At 54.2% G+C, this 12,684-nt stretch overlaps 1 protein-coding gene across 1 annotated transcript in view; it reads right to left on the minus strand.

The window, feature by feature from the left end:
- The window catches only part of HRH2 (histamine receptor H2), a 52,559-nt gene that overhangs the window by 25,768 nt on the left and 14,107 nt on the right, over positions 1 to 12,684 (minus strand). Inside the window, exon 2 of the mRNA XM_045803496.2 lies at positions 3,871 to 5,444. Within this exon, the coding sequence (XP_045659452.1) occupies positions 3,871 to 4,946 (1,076 nt within the window). The 5' untranslated portion in view covers positions 4,947 to 5,444. The remainder of the gene's footprint in view (positions 1 to 3,870; positions 5,445 to 12,684) is intronic.

Raw genomic sequence — 12,684 nt, forward strand, 5'->3', positions numbered from 1 at the left:
GGATGTTGGCAAGAGACAGATCAGGAGGAGGGTAGGGCTTCTAATGCCAGGTGAGGAGCTGGGACTTGTGGCACGGTCCCCAGAGATGTCCACATCCTCATTGCTGGAACCTGAGCATGTTACCTTCTGTGGCAAAAAAAGAGAAAAAAAAAAAAGTACTTAGCAGATGTGATGAAGTTAAGGAAGGTGGGATGGGGAGATGATCCTGGATTATCCTGGTGGTCCCAGATATAGTCACAAGAGCCCTCCTAAGAGAGCGGCAGGAGATCTGGCTGCAGATCTGGCTGCAGAAGGAGTTGTCACAAAGGAAGCAAGAGGGACAAGTTGTGAGAGAGGACTCATGAGCCAAGGGGAGCTGGCAGCCCCCAGGAGCTGGAAGAGGCACGGAAATGGATTCTCTTCTGAAACCTCCAGAGCAACCTTGATCTCAGACTCCTGACCTCCCGAAGCAGAAGACAACCCATCTGCCTTGTTTTCAGCCACCAAGTGTTACAGTGGCCCTAGGAAACGAACGCAGACTGATACCAGCAGGAGCGGTGGAGGTCACTGGGCAGGGCGGGGGAGCACGTGGCTGCAGAGGTGACGAGGGCCACCCTCTCCTGGAGTCTCCCCTTGGCTGGCGCCACCACGCCCCTGACTGGGCCCCGCCCTGCCCCAAGGGCAGGCCCAGTAAGGCCCTCAGAATTCCCCACTCCAGAGCAATGCCTCCACCCGCTCAGCCTTGATAAGGGCCTTCGGTGGGGCCAATGCTGACTTTTGTCCCCAGAGAGCGGAAAGGACATGCTATCGGTCATCAGGGAAGCTGGGAGCCAACTCATGGAGGGCCACATGAGGCCCTGATGCCCTGGCAGTGTCAGTGTGAAAATCAGCCTCCGGCTGGTCGTGGCCTCCTTCACCCCCTAGCCCCCACCGCGGTGTGAAGCCCTCCGACAAGTTCACCACATTCCTCTGCCAACCCCCTCTGCCCACTGTTTCCAGGGCCTGGAGGACAGAGCATGGCCACGGCCACACAGAACGTGTGCTCGGAAGGCCCTGGCTCTGTGGCTACTGTGTGTGACCCAGGCAGGCACAGCCTCTCAGCTGGCCTCAGCCTCCTAGCCCCTCTCCCAGGGTGGCTGTGAAGATCGGAAGAAAAGGTGGGAATTCATGGTCCACGGTGTGCCCAGCACCCAGAGGACAGCCAATCGGGGCGCTGCTATTTCTGCTGTTGCTCAGAACATGGCTTTGGTGGACTCACTAGCTTGTGTCACTGGGGCAGTCAACTTACGTTTTCTGAGCCTCAGTTTTGCCATCTGTGAAGTGGAACTTACACAAGCATAGGGTTGTGGGGAAAGTGAAATGAGGTCACAAGTCCAAAGGGTCCAGTACCACCCTGGCTGAATAAGGTCTCTCCTGCCTGCCCGGAAGGCTCAGCTCGGAGGTCTGCTCCCGGGTTGGGCTCCCTGGGCCACGCACGGCCTCCTCTGGGCACCCAGCACACTGGGTTTCAATCCTCGGCACGTGCTGCTCTGAACTGCTGCCCATCTACTCTTCAACTACGCCATGAGCAATGACAGGTGGTGAGACCCGGGCTGGGGGGCTTGTTTTATTTCCCTTTGCACCCTTAGCACCCAGCACAAGGGCGGGGATAAGGTGCCCACAGAATGATTATACATAGAAACAAGGGCGAACGTGTCCAATGGGCACCTGGTGGGTGCCCGAGGACTGTCGGCTGTTGTTGCTAAGTACTTATTGAATACAGTTCCCCATGGATTAGGGGTGAAGGCAACCTCTTCACCAGGGGGGTCACACGGGTAAGAGCCGCGGGAAGTGGCACTCATGACTAGACCGGATCATGTCACCGGCCTTCTACAGGGTCTAGTCCCTGTGCTTTGTTCTTTGCTTCATGATCTAACTCAGCTTTGTGCTCTGGGCTGCGTCCTGGATGAGGGAGGGAGTGGGGAAAGACACGGTCAGAGGGGGCCTTACCCATCAGGGCCGGATGTGGAAGGCTCCAGATCTCCATTTCGGAGAGACACTGCTGGGCGGTTTGGAGGATGGATTTGAGAGGGAGAGTCTCCAGGTTAGGAGGCTGGAGGCAGGAGCAATGAGGCTTGTTCCAGAAGGCTGGCAGTGGAGGGGTGGAGGGCCCGGGACCCAAGTCTATGGCAGGACACTCCACACCTGGCTGCTGCAAGGACCAGAGGGGACATGAGGCCCAGGGGTCTCTCATGGGCAGTTTTGCTCCCACAACGCTCCACAGGCACCAGAACCCAGAGGCTGTGGGGCTGCGGCACCCGCCGAAGCTTTTCTTGAGCGTGGTGCTCAGTTATTGAGAGGAGACAAGTGTCCCATGGGGGCTGGAGAGCCCGTTCACCTCCATTGGCTCCCAGGGACATCGGGCGACCCTGGGAGGTGAGCAGGGCAGGCTGCGTGAGGACGGACCCCACACCCTAGGAGATGAGGGAACAAAAGCCCGACAGGGGCAGGGACTTGCTCACACCACAGACTGAGACAGAGCCGAGAGCGGGGCTATGCAGTGCACTTTCCATGCCTGGGCATCAGAGCAAATGCCCCAAATGCCATTTCTGCACCCCTGGGGCTCAGCACAGTTCCCAGCCTGCCGTGGGAGTCAATAAATGTTTGCAAATGAATGGCTGGATGGACGGACGGACCGACAGACGGACAGACGGACGAACGGATGGGTGGGTGGGTCAGTCACACAGACCTGCACTCTGGGAGGCAAAGGCATGGTCTGTGGGAAGAGTGAGGAAAGCAACGTTTGGTGAGCACTTCCACGTGCCAGATGTTCCACCACTGCCCTCTCTGCAGCTAGCGTGCCCGCAGGCCGGTCGGCGTCCTCCCCCTGCTGAGGTGAGCGTCCTCAGCGCTGCTCAGGTCTCTGGCGGGGTTTCCCTGAATACCCGGCACTGGCTTTGCCGTCAGTGCACTCATCTACATCTCGTTCCGATCTGTTTATCTTTTCCGCCTGGATACCTCTTGGGGGTAGAATCCTGGGGCATTCTCTCTCTTGCATCTCCTGTACCCCAAACATCCAATGCTCTCCAAGCCTATTTCTTTTAATAGCCTCCTAGATTTTGCTCGATTCCCTTCTCCTCTCTCATGGGCCAGTGCACACCCCCCTTCACCGATGGCCCCGTCTCATCCTTCTGGTCCATGTCTTACAGGGAACCAGGGCGCTCTTTCCAAAGCACAGAGCTGCCTGGCTTACCCCCACCCTTGCTTCTAATCCTTCCGTTTTCCCCTAAGACCAACGGTACAAGGTTCAAGCCCCTAGCCTGACCTGCAAGGCTCTGCCTTCCCAATTTGGCCAGCCCTCTTTCTCTTCTCACCAGAGCACCCTTAGCATAAGAATGGGTGCATCATAAGTGCTCAACGAATGTGGACCGAGCTGGGTTTGCGGGTGCCCCCCAGGCGGCGGCATCAGTGCCTGGCTATTTGAGGGCTATCCTGGAGAGCTAGGGAGAACACCTCAGATGACTAACCAAGTGACAGAGTGGGGCCTGGAACTTAGGACTCCCGACTATGAGGACAATGCAGCTAGAATAAAGGGCCCACAAGGTCTGGAGGCAGGGATCTCTGTCCAGGTCCCAGCTGTGTGGCCCCGGTCACGTTCTCCAAGAATTAATGTGGTCCTTTAAAAATGGAAGTCAAAGCTTCTATCTCGGGAGGCCGTTGGGAGGATGGAACAACATGAGGTTTGCAAAGTGCTCAGGAAGACTTCCCAGCACAGAATGTTCGACCAGCACCTGGGGAACAGCCGCCACCTTCGTGGTCATCGTGACTGGGACCCCCTCCCCAGGTGCTTGTCGCGTACACACACACACACACACACACACACACACACACACACACATTCTTGGCAGTTACCTGTCTGCTGCTCCCCGCAGGGCTGTGACCTCTGTCCCACTCCACACCTGGAGCTTCAGGGGCTTCTCTTCCTGCTGCATGGCTTCTCGGCTTTGATTCCTGGCCAGCTGAGAGCCGCCAGACCTCTGCGTGGTCTCCTGGGCCCCGTGGCTGGCAGGCCTGCAGCGGAAGAGCTGCTGGTAGGCCGTGCGGAAGTCCCTGTTCAGCGTGGCGTACAGGATAGGGTTCAGGGCCGAGTTGGCATAGCCCAGCCACAGAACAACGGCTTCGATGGCCTCGTTGATGGCATCGTCCCCTATCAGCCCCCGGTAAACAAACACGGTAAAGTAGGGGAACCAGCAGATGATGAAGGCCCCCATCACGGCAGCCAGTGTCACTGTGGCTTTGTGCTCCCCAATGGTAGCTGCCTTCCAGGAGCCGATGTGATGGATCCTCTTGGCCTGCTCCCGGGCGATCTTGAAGATGCGGTAGTAGGTGACACACATGACCAGCAGCGGCAGGTAGAAGGTGACCAGCCCGTCCACCAAGCCGTACACCAAGTTGACCTGCACTTTGCACTTGGGGATGGTGTGATTGGAACTGCTGCTCTCACTCCTGCTGTTCCACCCCAGATGGATGGACAGGAAGGACAGAGTGATGGAGATGACCCAAATTAAGACAAGGGAGACAGCGACCCGGACGGGGGTGACCAGCACGGGGTAGCGCAGGGGGTCCGTGACGGCGCAGTAGCGGTCGAGGCTGATCATGAAGAGGTTGAGGATGGAGGCCGTGCACAGCATCACATCCAAGCTGGTGTAGATGTTGCAGAAGACCTTGCCGAAGCTCCACTTGCAGGAGAGCTGGTAGAAGGCCGAGAAGGGCAGCACCAGGAGGCCAAGGAGCAGGTCGGTGATAGCCAAAGACACAATGAAGCAGTTGGTGAGACTGCGGAGCCGCCGGGTCAGGCCCACGGCCAGGCAGACCACCACATTGCCAGCGATGGTGATGAGGATGAGGACGGTGAGGACCACACTCACGGTGATCTTGCACGGGGGCGAGTCCAGACAAAAGGAAGAGGCTGTGCTGTTTGGTACCATCCTGGGACCCTACGGCTCTGTCCTCTGCCCGCGGCCCCTGGCCGCTTCTCGCCCAGCTCCCAGGGTGTCAATTATGTAAACCCCTGGGCTCTAAGCTCCCAACGGAGCCAAGAGAAAATGTCCAAATGTGGGGAGGTGACAATGACTGCCCAAGTACTGTTTTTCTAGAAATAAATAAAGCAGTCTCCTGGGAGGTATTGGGCATGAGTAGGAATGAAGAAGAGCAAAAGGAGAAAGTTCCTGGTTCAAATTCCCGTCCTCGATTCACCCCGTGCAAAGCCAGCTTCCTCCAGGGATTGGAGCAGGTCTCTACTCTCCGGGTTCTGCATGGAGACTGAGGCCCTGGAGCAGGTGTCTGGACGGGGCTTTGGTTTTATGTGGGAGGGATCATGTGGACGTGTGGCCACATCCTTCTCCATAGCTGGCGGATGCTCCCACCCATGTGACGGGGGTCGAGGGCTGCTGCATCTGCCTCCTAGGGCCGCTGGTGAACAGGAGCTGAAAATGCAAGCGTCAAGGGTTGGACACTTTGAAATCAGACCAAGAGCATGACCGATTCGAGAGGAATCCTTCTGGACCTTGACCTCCCTGGGAGACACCAGGAGGCATAGAGCCAATCGGATACCTCTCTTTAGGAGGGACTGAGGCAACCGGGATGTGCAGTGGGAGGAGGAAGGAGGCAGGATACAAGGGTCTGGACCGCTGTGTCACCCTGCGAGATACGGTTAGAGGGATAGGACTATTATACTGGAGAAAGAAAGAACTAGACACAGACTCTAAACACCCCAAGAACAGGGGCTGTGTCTACTTGTTCCCACAGGTAGGCATTAAGCATCTGATGGACAAATGATCAAATGAGTGAATAAATAAGCAAATGTAATGAATTTGCTCTGATCAGGCATCGAGAACAGTGTCTGACACTGTTGGTTTTACAAAATGTCATCATACTGTAAAGCAGGAGCTGACCAGCTTTCTCAGGAGAGAGCCAGGTAGTAAATACTTTCTTCTTTGCATCCCCCCAAGGTCTCTGCTGGAATGACTCAACTCTGTCACTGTAGCCTGAAAGCACCTACACGGACAACGTGCGAATGAATGAGTGTGTCTGTGCTCCCATGAGACTGTACTATGGACACTGAAATTTGAATTTCACATAGTTTCCACGTGTCACAAAATGGGATCCTGCTTTTGATTTTTTCCAACTCTTTAAAACTATTTCCAAACTCTTTAAAAATGTAAAAGCCATTCTTAGCTCACAGGCTGCACAGAACCAGGCAGAGGGCCAGATATAGTCTGCTGTCATGGTTTGCCAGCGGCAGCCCTGCCCACACCTGCTCCAAACATCGCTCTCAGTCTTCCTTTTCTTACTTAGCAGCACATGTGGTCGGCTCAGCCAGCACCGAATTCACTCCATCTCTCCAATGGCTGCCTGGCAGCCCGTAGGGTGGCTGGCCACAGTTGATCCTATTATGCCTTTATCACGAGTATTTTGGTGGTTTCCAGCTCCTCCTTCCCTCCTGTCCTTCCTACCTTCCTTCCACCTGTCCCAGGGCAAACCTCACTTCAACAGAAAGGCTCCACACACAATGCTTCTTGGTTAAATCCCAGAGACCCCCTCCTACTGGTGATACACTATGATTCCAGTCGATGAAAAACAAGCAAAGAACCTGCCGATTCCCTTTCACGCAAGCCGATCCTGGTTTTCCGGAGAGCAGCTAGCAGGCACTCTACTGGGATCTGGGAGCCTGCAGACATCAGGATGACGGTGGAATCCCTCTCAGAAGCAAACTAATCGCCATGTGACATAAATTAAGCCTCTCCTAGGCTCTGGCCTGGAGCGGTTTTGCAACCTGAATATGAGAATCATCATTTAATCGTAACCACTGTGTCAGTGCCGGGGTCACGGCTCCTGGTCACCTTCTGCCACTCCAGCTGGTTCAGCCACCGGGCTTTGCGAGCTGGGCCGCTGGGTATTATTTTTAGAAGATCTTTTCATGACATAAATAGCGCAAGCAGCAGGCCTCTCACTGGTACATTTAATTAACTGGGGAGGAGACAGCAGCAAGGCTATCTTTTCTGAGAATCCCTATTTCTGATATCAATTTTTTCTGAGTTTCTTAACAGCCAGGTGTAGGTATTTTGGCCCCGGACCAATGTTTTAGTTAATGTTTGGAGTTTTCAAATTTGAACGAAGCAGCCTCTCACATAATTCGAAATTCATCCTCCCCTCCCTTCTTCTTTCCTTCTCTTCCTTCCCTCTGTTCTTTTCAGCGAGTGTTTCTGTCAGAACTTACAATGTGGCAAATGCTGGTCTAGGTGCTGGGGGCACAATGATGAACAGAGCCGCGGTGGTCGCTTTTTTCATGGAGTTTCAAGGAAGAATCACTTCTGTCGTGTTTCTATTTTACAGCCCAGGTCCCAGAGTTTCCGGTGACCTTTCGTGAAGGCAGGAACTTTCAGATGAAACTTCATACACCCTGTACGTGGTGGGTAGAGGGACCGCCCCAGAGGCCATGGAACCACGAGGTCACTGTCACTGTTTTCATCATCACAGATAACATAGAAACACATTCTCGAATCTTCCTTTCAAACTTCCAAGGCGATGCCATACTTACTGCAGTAAACCCGGTATCCTGAGGGAGACGGAAAAGGCCGACTGTTGGCACTGTCACACGGGAGGCCCTCATGCCTGGAAGGTGACTGTTGCTGGCGGTTCGGTGTGATGGGGGCCTTCCCGCTTGCTCTGGGCTTCTGTGTGTACGCAGGCAGACACGCTGTCCACCTTACTGAGCAATGCTGTTTCCCTAATTCCTTTGTTGTATAAGGACACCCCTCTGGGTCACTTAGACCGCACTGCTTCTTTATGAGGACCTGTGCTGTGGCAGTACAGCCTCTGTGGGCTATGAAGGGCGTCTGTGACAGCAGGTTTGCAAGCAGCGGAAGGCGGAAACCACCGGAGCGCCCAGCAGCGGGGGCTGGTTTGAGACATCACGGAGCATCCTTACTGTAGAATCTTCCTGGGCAGGGTGAGATCACATATTATGTGAAACATCATTTCATCCTCACAATAACCCACGAGTGAGGGCAATCATTGCTCCATTTAACGTCTGAAAGAGTGAGGTTCAGAGAGGCCAAGTGATGTCCCAAATGGCCACGGAGCCTGGATTCAAACTCAGCTTACACCCCTTCAGCCTGTCTTAATGGCTGTGCTTGGATCAGACTTCGTCCCATCCTTCTAGCTGGATCTCAACAAACACCCCTGTACTTGTCCCTTAACTTCACCATTCAGTTAACCCAGCCTTTCCCCCCAAACGTATCACACCTCCTCACTCCCGCCTTTGCTGTCTCCCTGACCCGCAGCCCCGCTCTTCCCTGTGTTCACTTTGACTACTGTCCTTTCAAGGCCCTGCTCAAATACCTCCATCTCCCTGGAGCCTTACTGAATGCCTGGAGGCAGAAGCATTCTCCCCTGTACTTCGGCACCTGCTGCCTTGCAGTGTTAATATGGCTCTGTGCTTGCCCTCCCTGCAGGGCCTGGATCTTGCCCACCTCTCTCCACCCCATCTATCCATCCACCCATCCATTCATCCATCCATCCACCCATCCAGCCAACATTTTCTGTTGTCTATATAACAGGAGAAAGGGTACATGGAGTGTGAGTGAGCGTGTGTGTGTGTGTGTGTGTGTGTGTGTGTGTGGTTTCCCCATCTTGGAAATATATGGGTACTCACTTTGGGATTCAGTGAGTCTGGTTAGAATCTGAATGGATATATGAAAATGGGCCTATTTCCCCCAGCATTTTACGGTGAAAATTTTCACACACAAAAAGTTGAAAAAGCAACACAATATACAATAGATCTTATCCAACTGTCCCTGAAGATTAGATAATTGTCTGTTCACCTCCGTTCTGTGTGTGTGTGTGAAAATCACATGAAATTCATTAAAACAGGCTTCAGCCACTTCCTGCCCCTCTTGCAGGCTGACCGCGGATCCACAGCTGCACGCGTCCCACTGCTTCTCTTCTCATCTTTGTCTTAATACCCTTGCAAAAGGCACCTTCTGGAGAACTGGCTCACGGTTGCCGTACTCCCCGCGGCCTCCTGGGGAGGCTTCTGACCTTTACCTGCGGTTTCACCTGGCAGATGCAGCCATAACAAAGAGCAGGGGCCGGCTCAGAGTCTGCCCCACCGTGTGCCTCCTCGAGGCCATGCTGGCCAATTAGCCCTCAAGAGCTTCCCCAGCGCAGCGTGAGCAGGGCACTCACTGCACTCTCGGATGTGTTTTAGACCCGCCGTGCTGGGCTCTGTGCAGGGGAGGTCTGATCCGCTTTCCATTACTAGCTTTGGTTGGTCTCTAAGTTTAGATCCTTGATGTGGCATTCAAGGTTCTTCGTGACCCGGTTCTGTCTTCTTTCTTTCATCTCAGCTCCTGCCTGCCATGTGCACTTTCGTGTCCTAGGCTAACACTTGGAGAAACACGGCACTGCGGACATTTCATTCCTCTGGTTTTGAAAGCGCCAGGCCCATTCTGACTCTGTGCCTTTGCATATGCTGTTCCGCCTGTCTGGAATGCCCCTCCTCCCTTCTATTGCCTGGCAAAGCCTTCATTCTTCCTGTAAGACCTGGCCTCCTCTGTTATCCCAGCTAGGAAGGCTTCCGGGGGTACTGGCTCCGTCCTCTCACTTCTACCTCCCCCTTGTACCCCCTCTGGTACTGGCTCCAGCTTTCTGGGGTGCACCGGGTAGAATCCTGGGTTTTCGGTGCCCCAGGAAAACTCTCCTCCCGGGGGGTCCTTGGTGATTCTTATCAGAATGCGTGTCCCCAGGAACTGAGCTGTGGTGGCTGGGGTCCAGAATATTATTTCCCTCATTCCTCCCACGCAGCACAAAGAGCACGGGGGCTTGGAGGGTCAAGGGTCGCCCCACCAGCATAGGTGTAGCCCAGACCAAACCCAGGCCTGCCTCGTGCCTCAACTTCCCTCTCACTATTCCTTACACACAAAATCCCAGAAGAAATGCCACTGGTGGTAGATTGTTTGCTAACTAGAGGGCTGAGGCTTTCTAGAAAAGCCACGAGTCTAGGGGCTCCGATCTCCTCCCTTTCAGGTTTTATCAAACTGAGTCCAGCATTTTCTTTCCCCTTTTCACTGGGAAGTGAAATGAAGTTCCCCTTTCAAGGTTTAAGTAGCTAGGCTCCAGGCACAGGGAGCTGGCATTGTGCAAGCAGCCAGCAATCTGGGGGGTCAGTTAAGGCTTGTCTGATTGGGGCGCTCACCTGGCCTGACAGATGAGTCTGGTTTTCCAAGCAATACTTGACACTAGGATAAGAAAACGGGATTCATCAGACGACCCCTGTATGCCAGGTACCTGCTGGGTGATCCAGTAGGCAATCCTGTGAAGGAGGTGATTTGATCCTTATTCTGCAAACGTCGGCACCCAGAGAAGTGAAGGGGAGCCCCGGGGCTGAAAGCAAGGACTCTGGACAGATCTGGGTTCTAATTCCAGGGCTGCCATTTAATAGCTTTGTCAGCCTGGGCACTTTACTGCCACCTCCCTGAGCCTCAGTTTCCTCATTTGTAAAATTTGGAAATAATATGCCCTCCCTCGCTTGGTGGATGTGAAAATGCAGAGTAAAGGTCTGTAAAACCCTTACGGCCTGGCACACGGTAGGTTCTCCCCAAATGTTATCTGTACTATTGTCTAAGCTATACAGCCAGGAAATAGCATTCATGAGCACTCCATATATTTACTGAGTGCCTTCCAGGTACAGACACTGTGCTGGGCTCTTGCAAAGCAGCAGTGAGCATGACAGACACAGCCAGAAATTTCTAGTACAGTGGGGGAGACAAACATTAAGTAACTCACTGTAGAATTGCTCATTTAATTACAGTTGTATTATGAGTTTTATATATAAATGGAAAGTATAGGGAGCCGAAAGATTATCTAATGGCGGCGGGGGCGGGGGGGTGGCGGGCTGAGCTGGTCCAGGGATTACTGAAGGCTTCTCAGGGAAGGGCTATGTGAGTTGAGACACCAGAACAGATGGAAACTCAATGAAAATGGGGGACAAGCAGGTTCCAGACACTGGAAGAGCTCCGCACAAAAGCTCCACCAGGAGGGAGATGGTGGATTTTAACCGCAGAGCCATGGGAAGCCTCAGGGGTAGAGGGGGAGCGTAAGCGAAGGGTGATGTGACTGGAGGCAGGAAGAGGCCCCTGCCCTGCTGTCCTGCGGTCTCTCCCAGGAGGCAGGCTGTGGCAGTGGGGGTGGGCCTGAGCTGGGCCCTGCTGACCACCCCCAGGAATCACCATAGGTTATGAGACAGAAGTCACTGGGTTCTGGAAAGGTAGTTCGGTCTCTTTATGAGCCATAATTTCTTAGAACCTCCCTATAATTGGCCGTTCCAAATGTCCTAGGCACCTGGTGTTGAGGGCATTAGAAAGCCACCCCAGCAACAGACCCTCAGGAACTCTGTCCCTGTCAGCAGTCCCAGAGGGGCCCGAGAAGCAGGACTTCTGTCAGTGGGGCAACTTCCGTTCCTTAAGGAAGGCAGACAAGCCTTTGCAAGCTCCAGATTGGCCCTACCCCCATGGGGTGCTGAGCAAACATGACCGAGGCTCAGTGGTCTGTCAGAATGGAAATGACCTTGGTCTTCCCCGGGAGTCCTTTGTTCCCACTTACAGATGCCAGCTGAGGGGCAGCTCCGCTTAAGAAATGCTGACTGCCTGTTAGGTGCTCGGAGCTCTGGGGCTCCCCGTTACCATCACCCGGGAGCCTGGTGCGAGCTGTGAGGCCGGGGCCGGGGACGGAAACCAAGTGGCCATGGCAGGTCCCAGCCCCCGCAGTTCAGACATAGCCAAGGGATGGGTAGCAGGGGCCATGGTGGAGACAAGACAGGGCTGTGGGAACTTGGAGAAATGAAGTTGGGCTCTGTGGCTGGTGGCAGGTGACAGCTGTGTGTGTGTGCGCACGTGTGCTTTACTGAGCCTGGAAAATCCCATTAATGCTAAGAACACTCAGACTCCTGACCCAGCAGTTGTGTTTCTAGGAACTTGTCCTGTGACTCCCCACAGCACTGACTGTGTTAGCAAAAGCTGGAAATGGTGTAAAAGGGCAGAGGACACAAAGCAACAAAGCCATCAGAAAGACTGAGTAGGTTGTCTGGGCCCATGTGGGACGGTCTCCGAACATGTGCCCAGTAGGCTAGGAAAAGGGGAATGTGTGTGTGCCCACGCATCCACCTGGGGCTGCCTCGGAAAGGGTACTGGGACTTGCCAGAAGGGGGCTGTTTCCTCTGCGGACCTGGGGGTTGAGCCAAGGGTGGGAGAAAGACTTTTTTTCCTTAAGATTTATTTATTTTAGAGAGAAAAAGAGAGAGAGAGAGAGACGCGAACACGAGCAGGAGAGGGAGAGAGAATCTCATGCAGGCTCCACGCTGAGCGCAGAGCCCAACGTGCGGCCTGATCTCAGAACCTGAGCTGAAACCAAGAGTCGGACACTCAACCAACTCAGCCAGCTCAGGTGTCCCATGAGACTTCTTTTACTCTATGCCCTTTGGGTCCTTTTGAGTCTTTTTCCCTTGGGAATGTGTCACCAATTCAAAACCTACAGCCACACAGTTGGGCAGGTGGAGAACGGAAGGGGCAGAGCATGCCTGGCAGAGGGAACACCACAGAGAGGGATGGAAGCTGGGTGATCCGATCACGCGGAGAGCAGGACCAGCTGTGTGGTTGGTCAGGGCTC

This window comes from Ursus americanus, chromosome 15 (assembly GCF_024610735.1).
Source record: "Ursus americanus isolate L20-20 chromosome 15, mUrsAme1.1.p, whole genome shotgun sequence".
NCBI classification, from domain to species: domain Eukaryota; kingdom Metazoa; phylum Chordata; class Mammalia; order Carnivora; family Ursidae; genus Ursus; species Ursus americanus.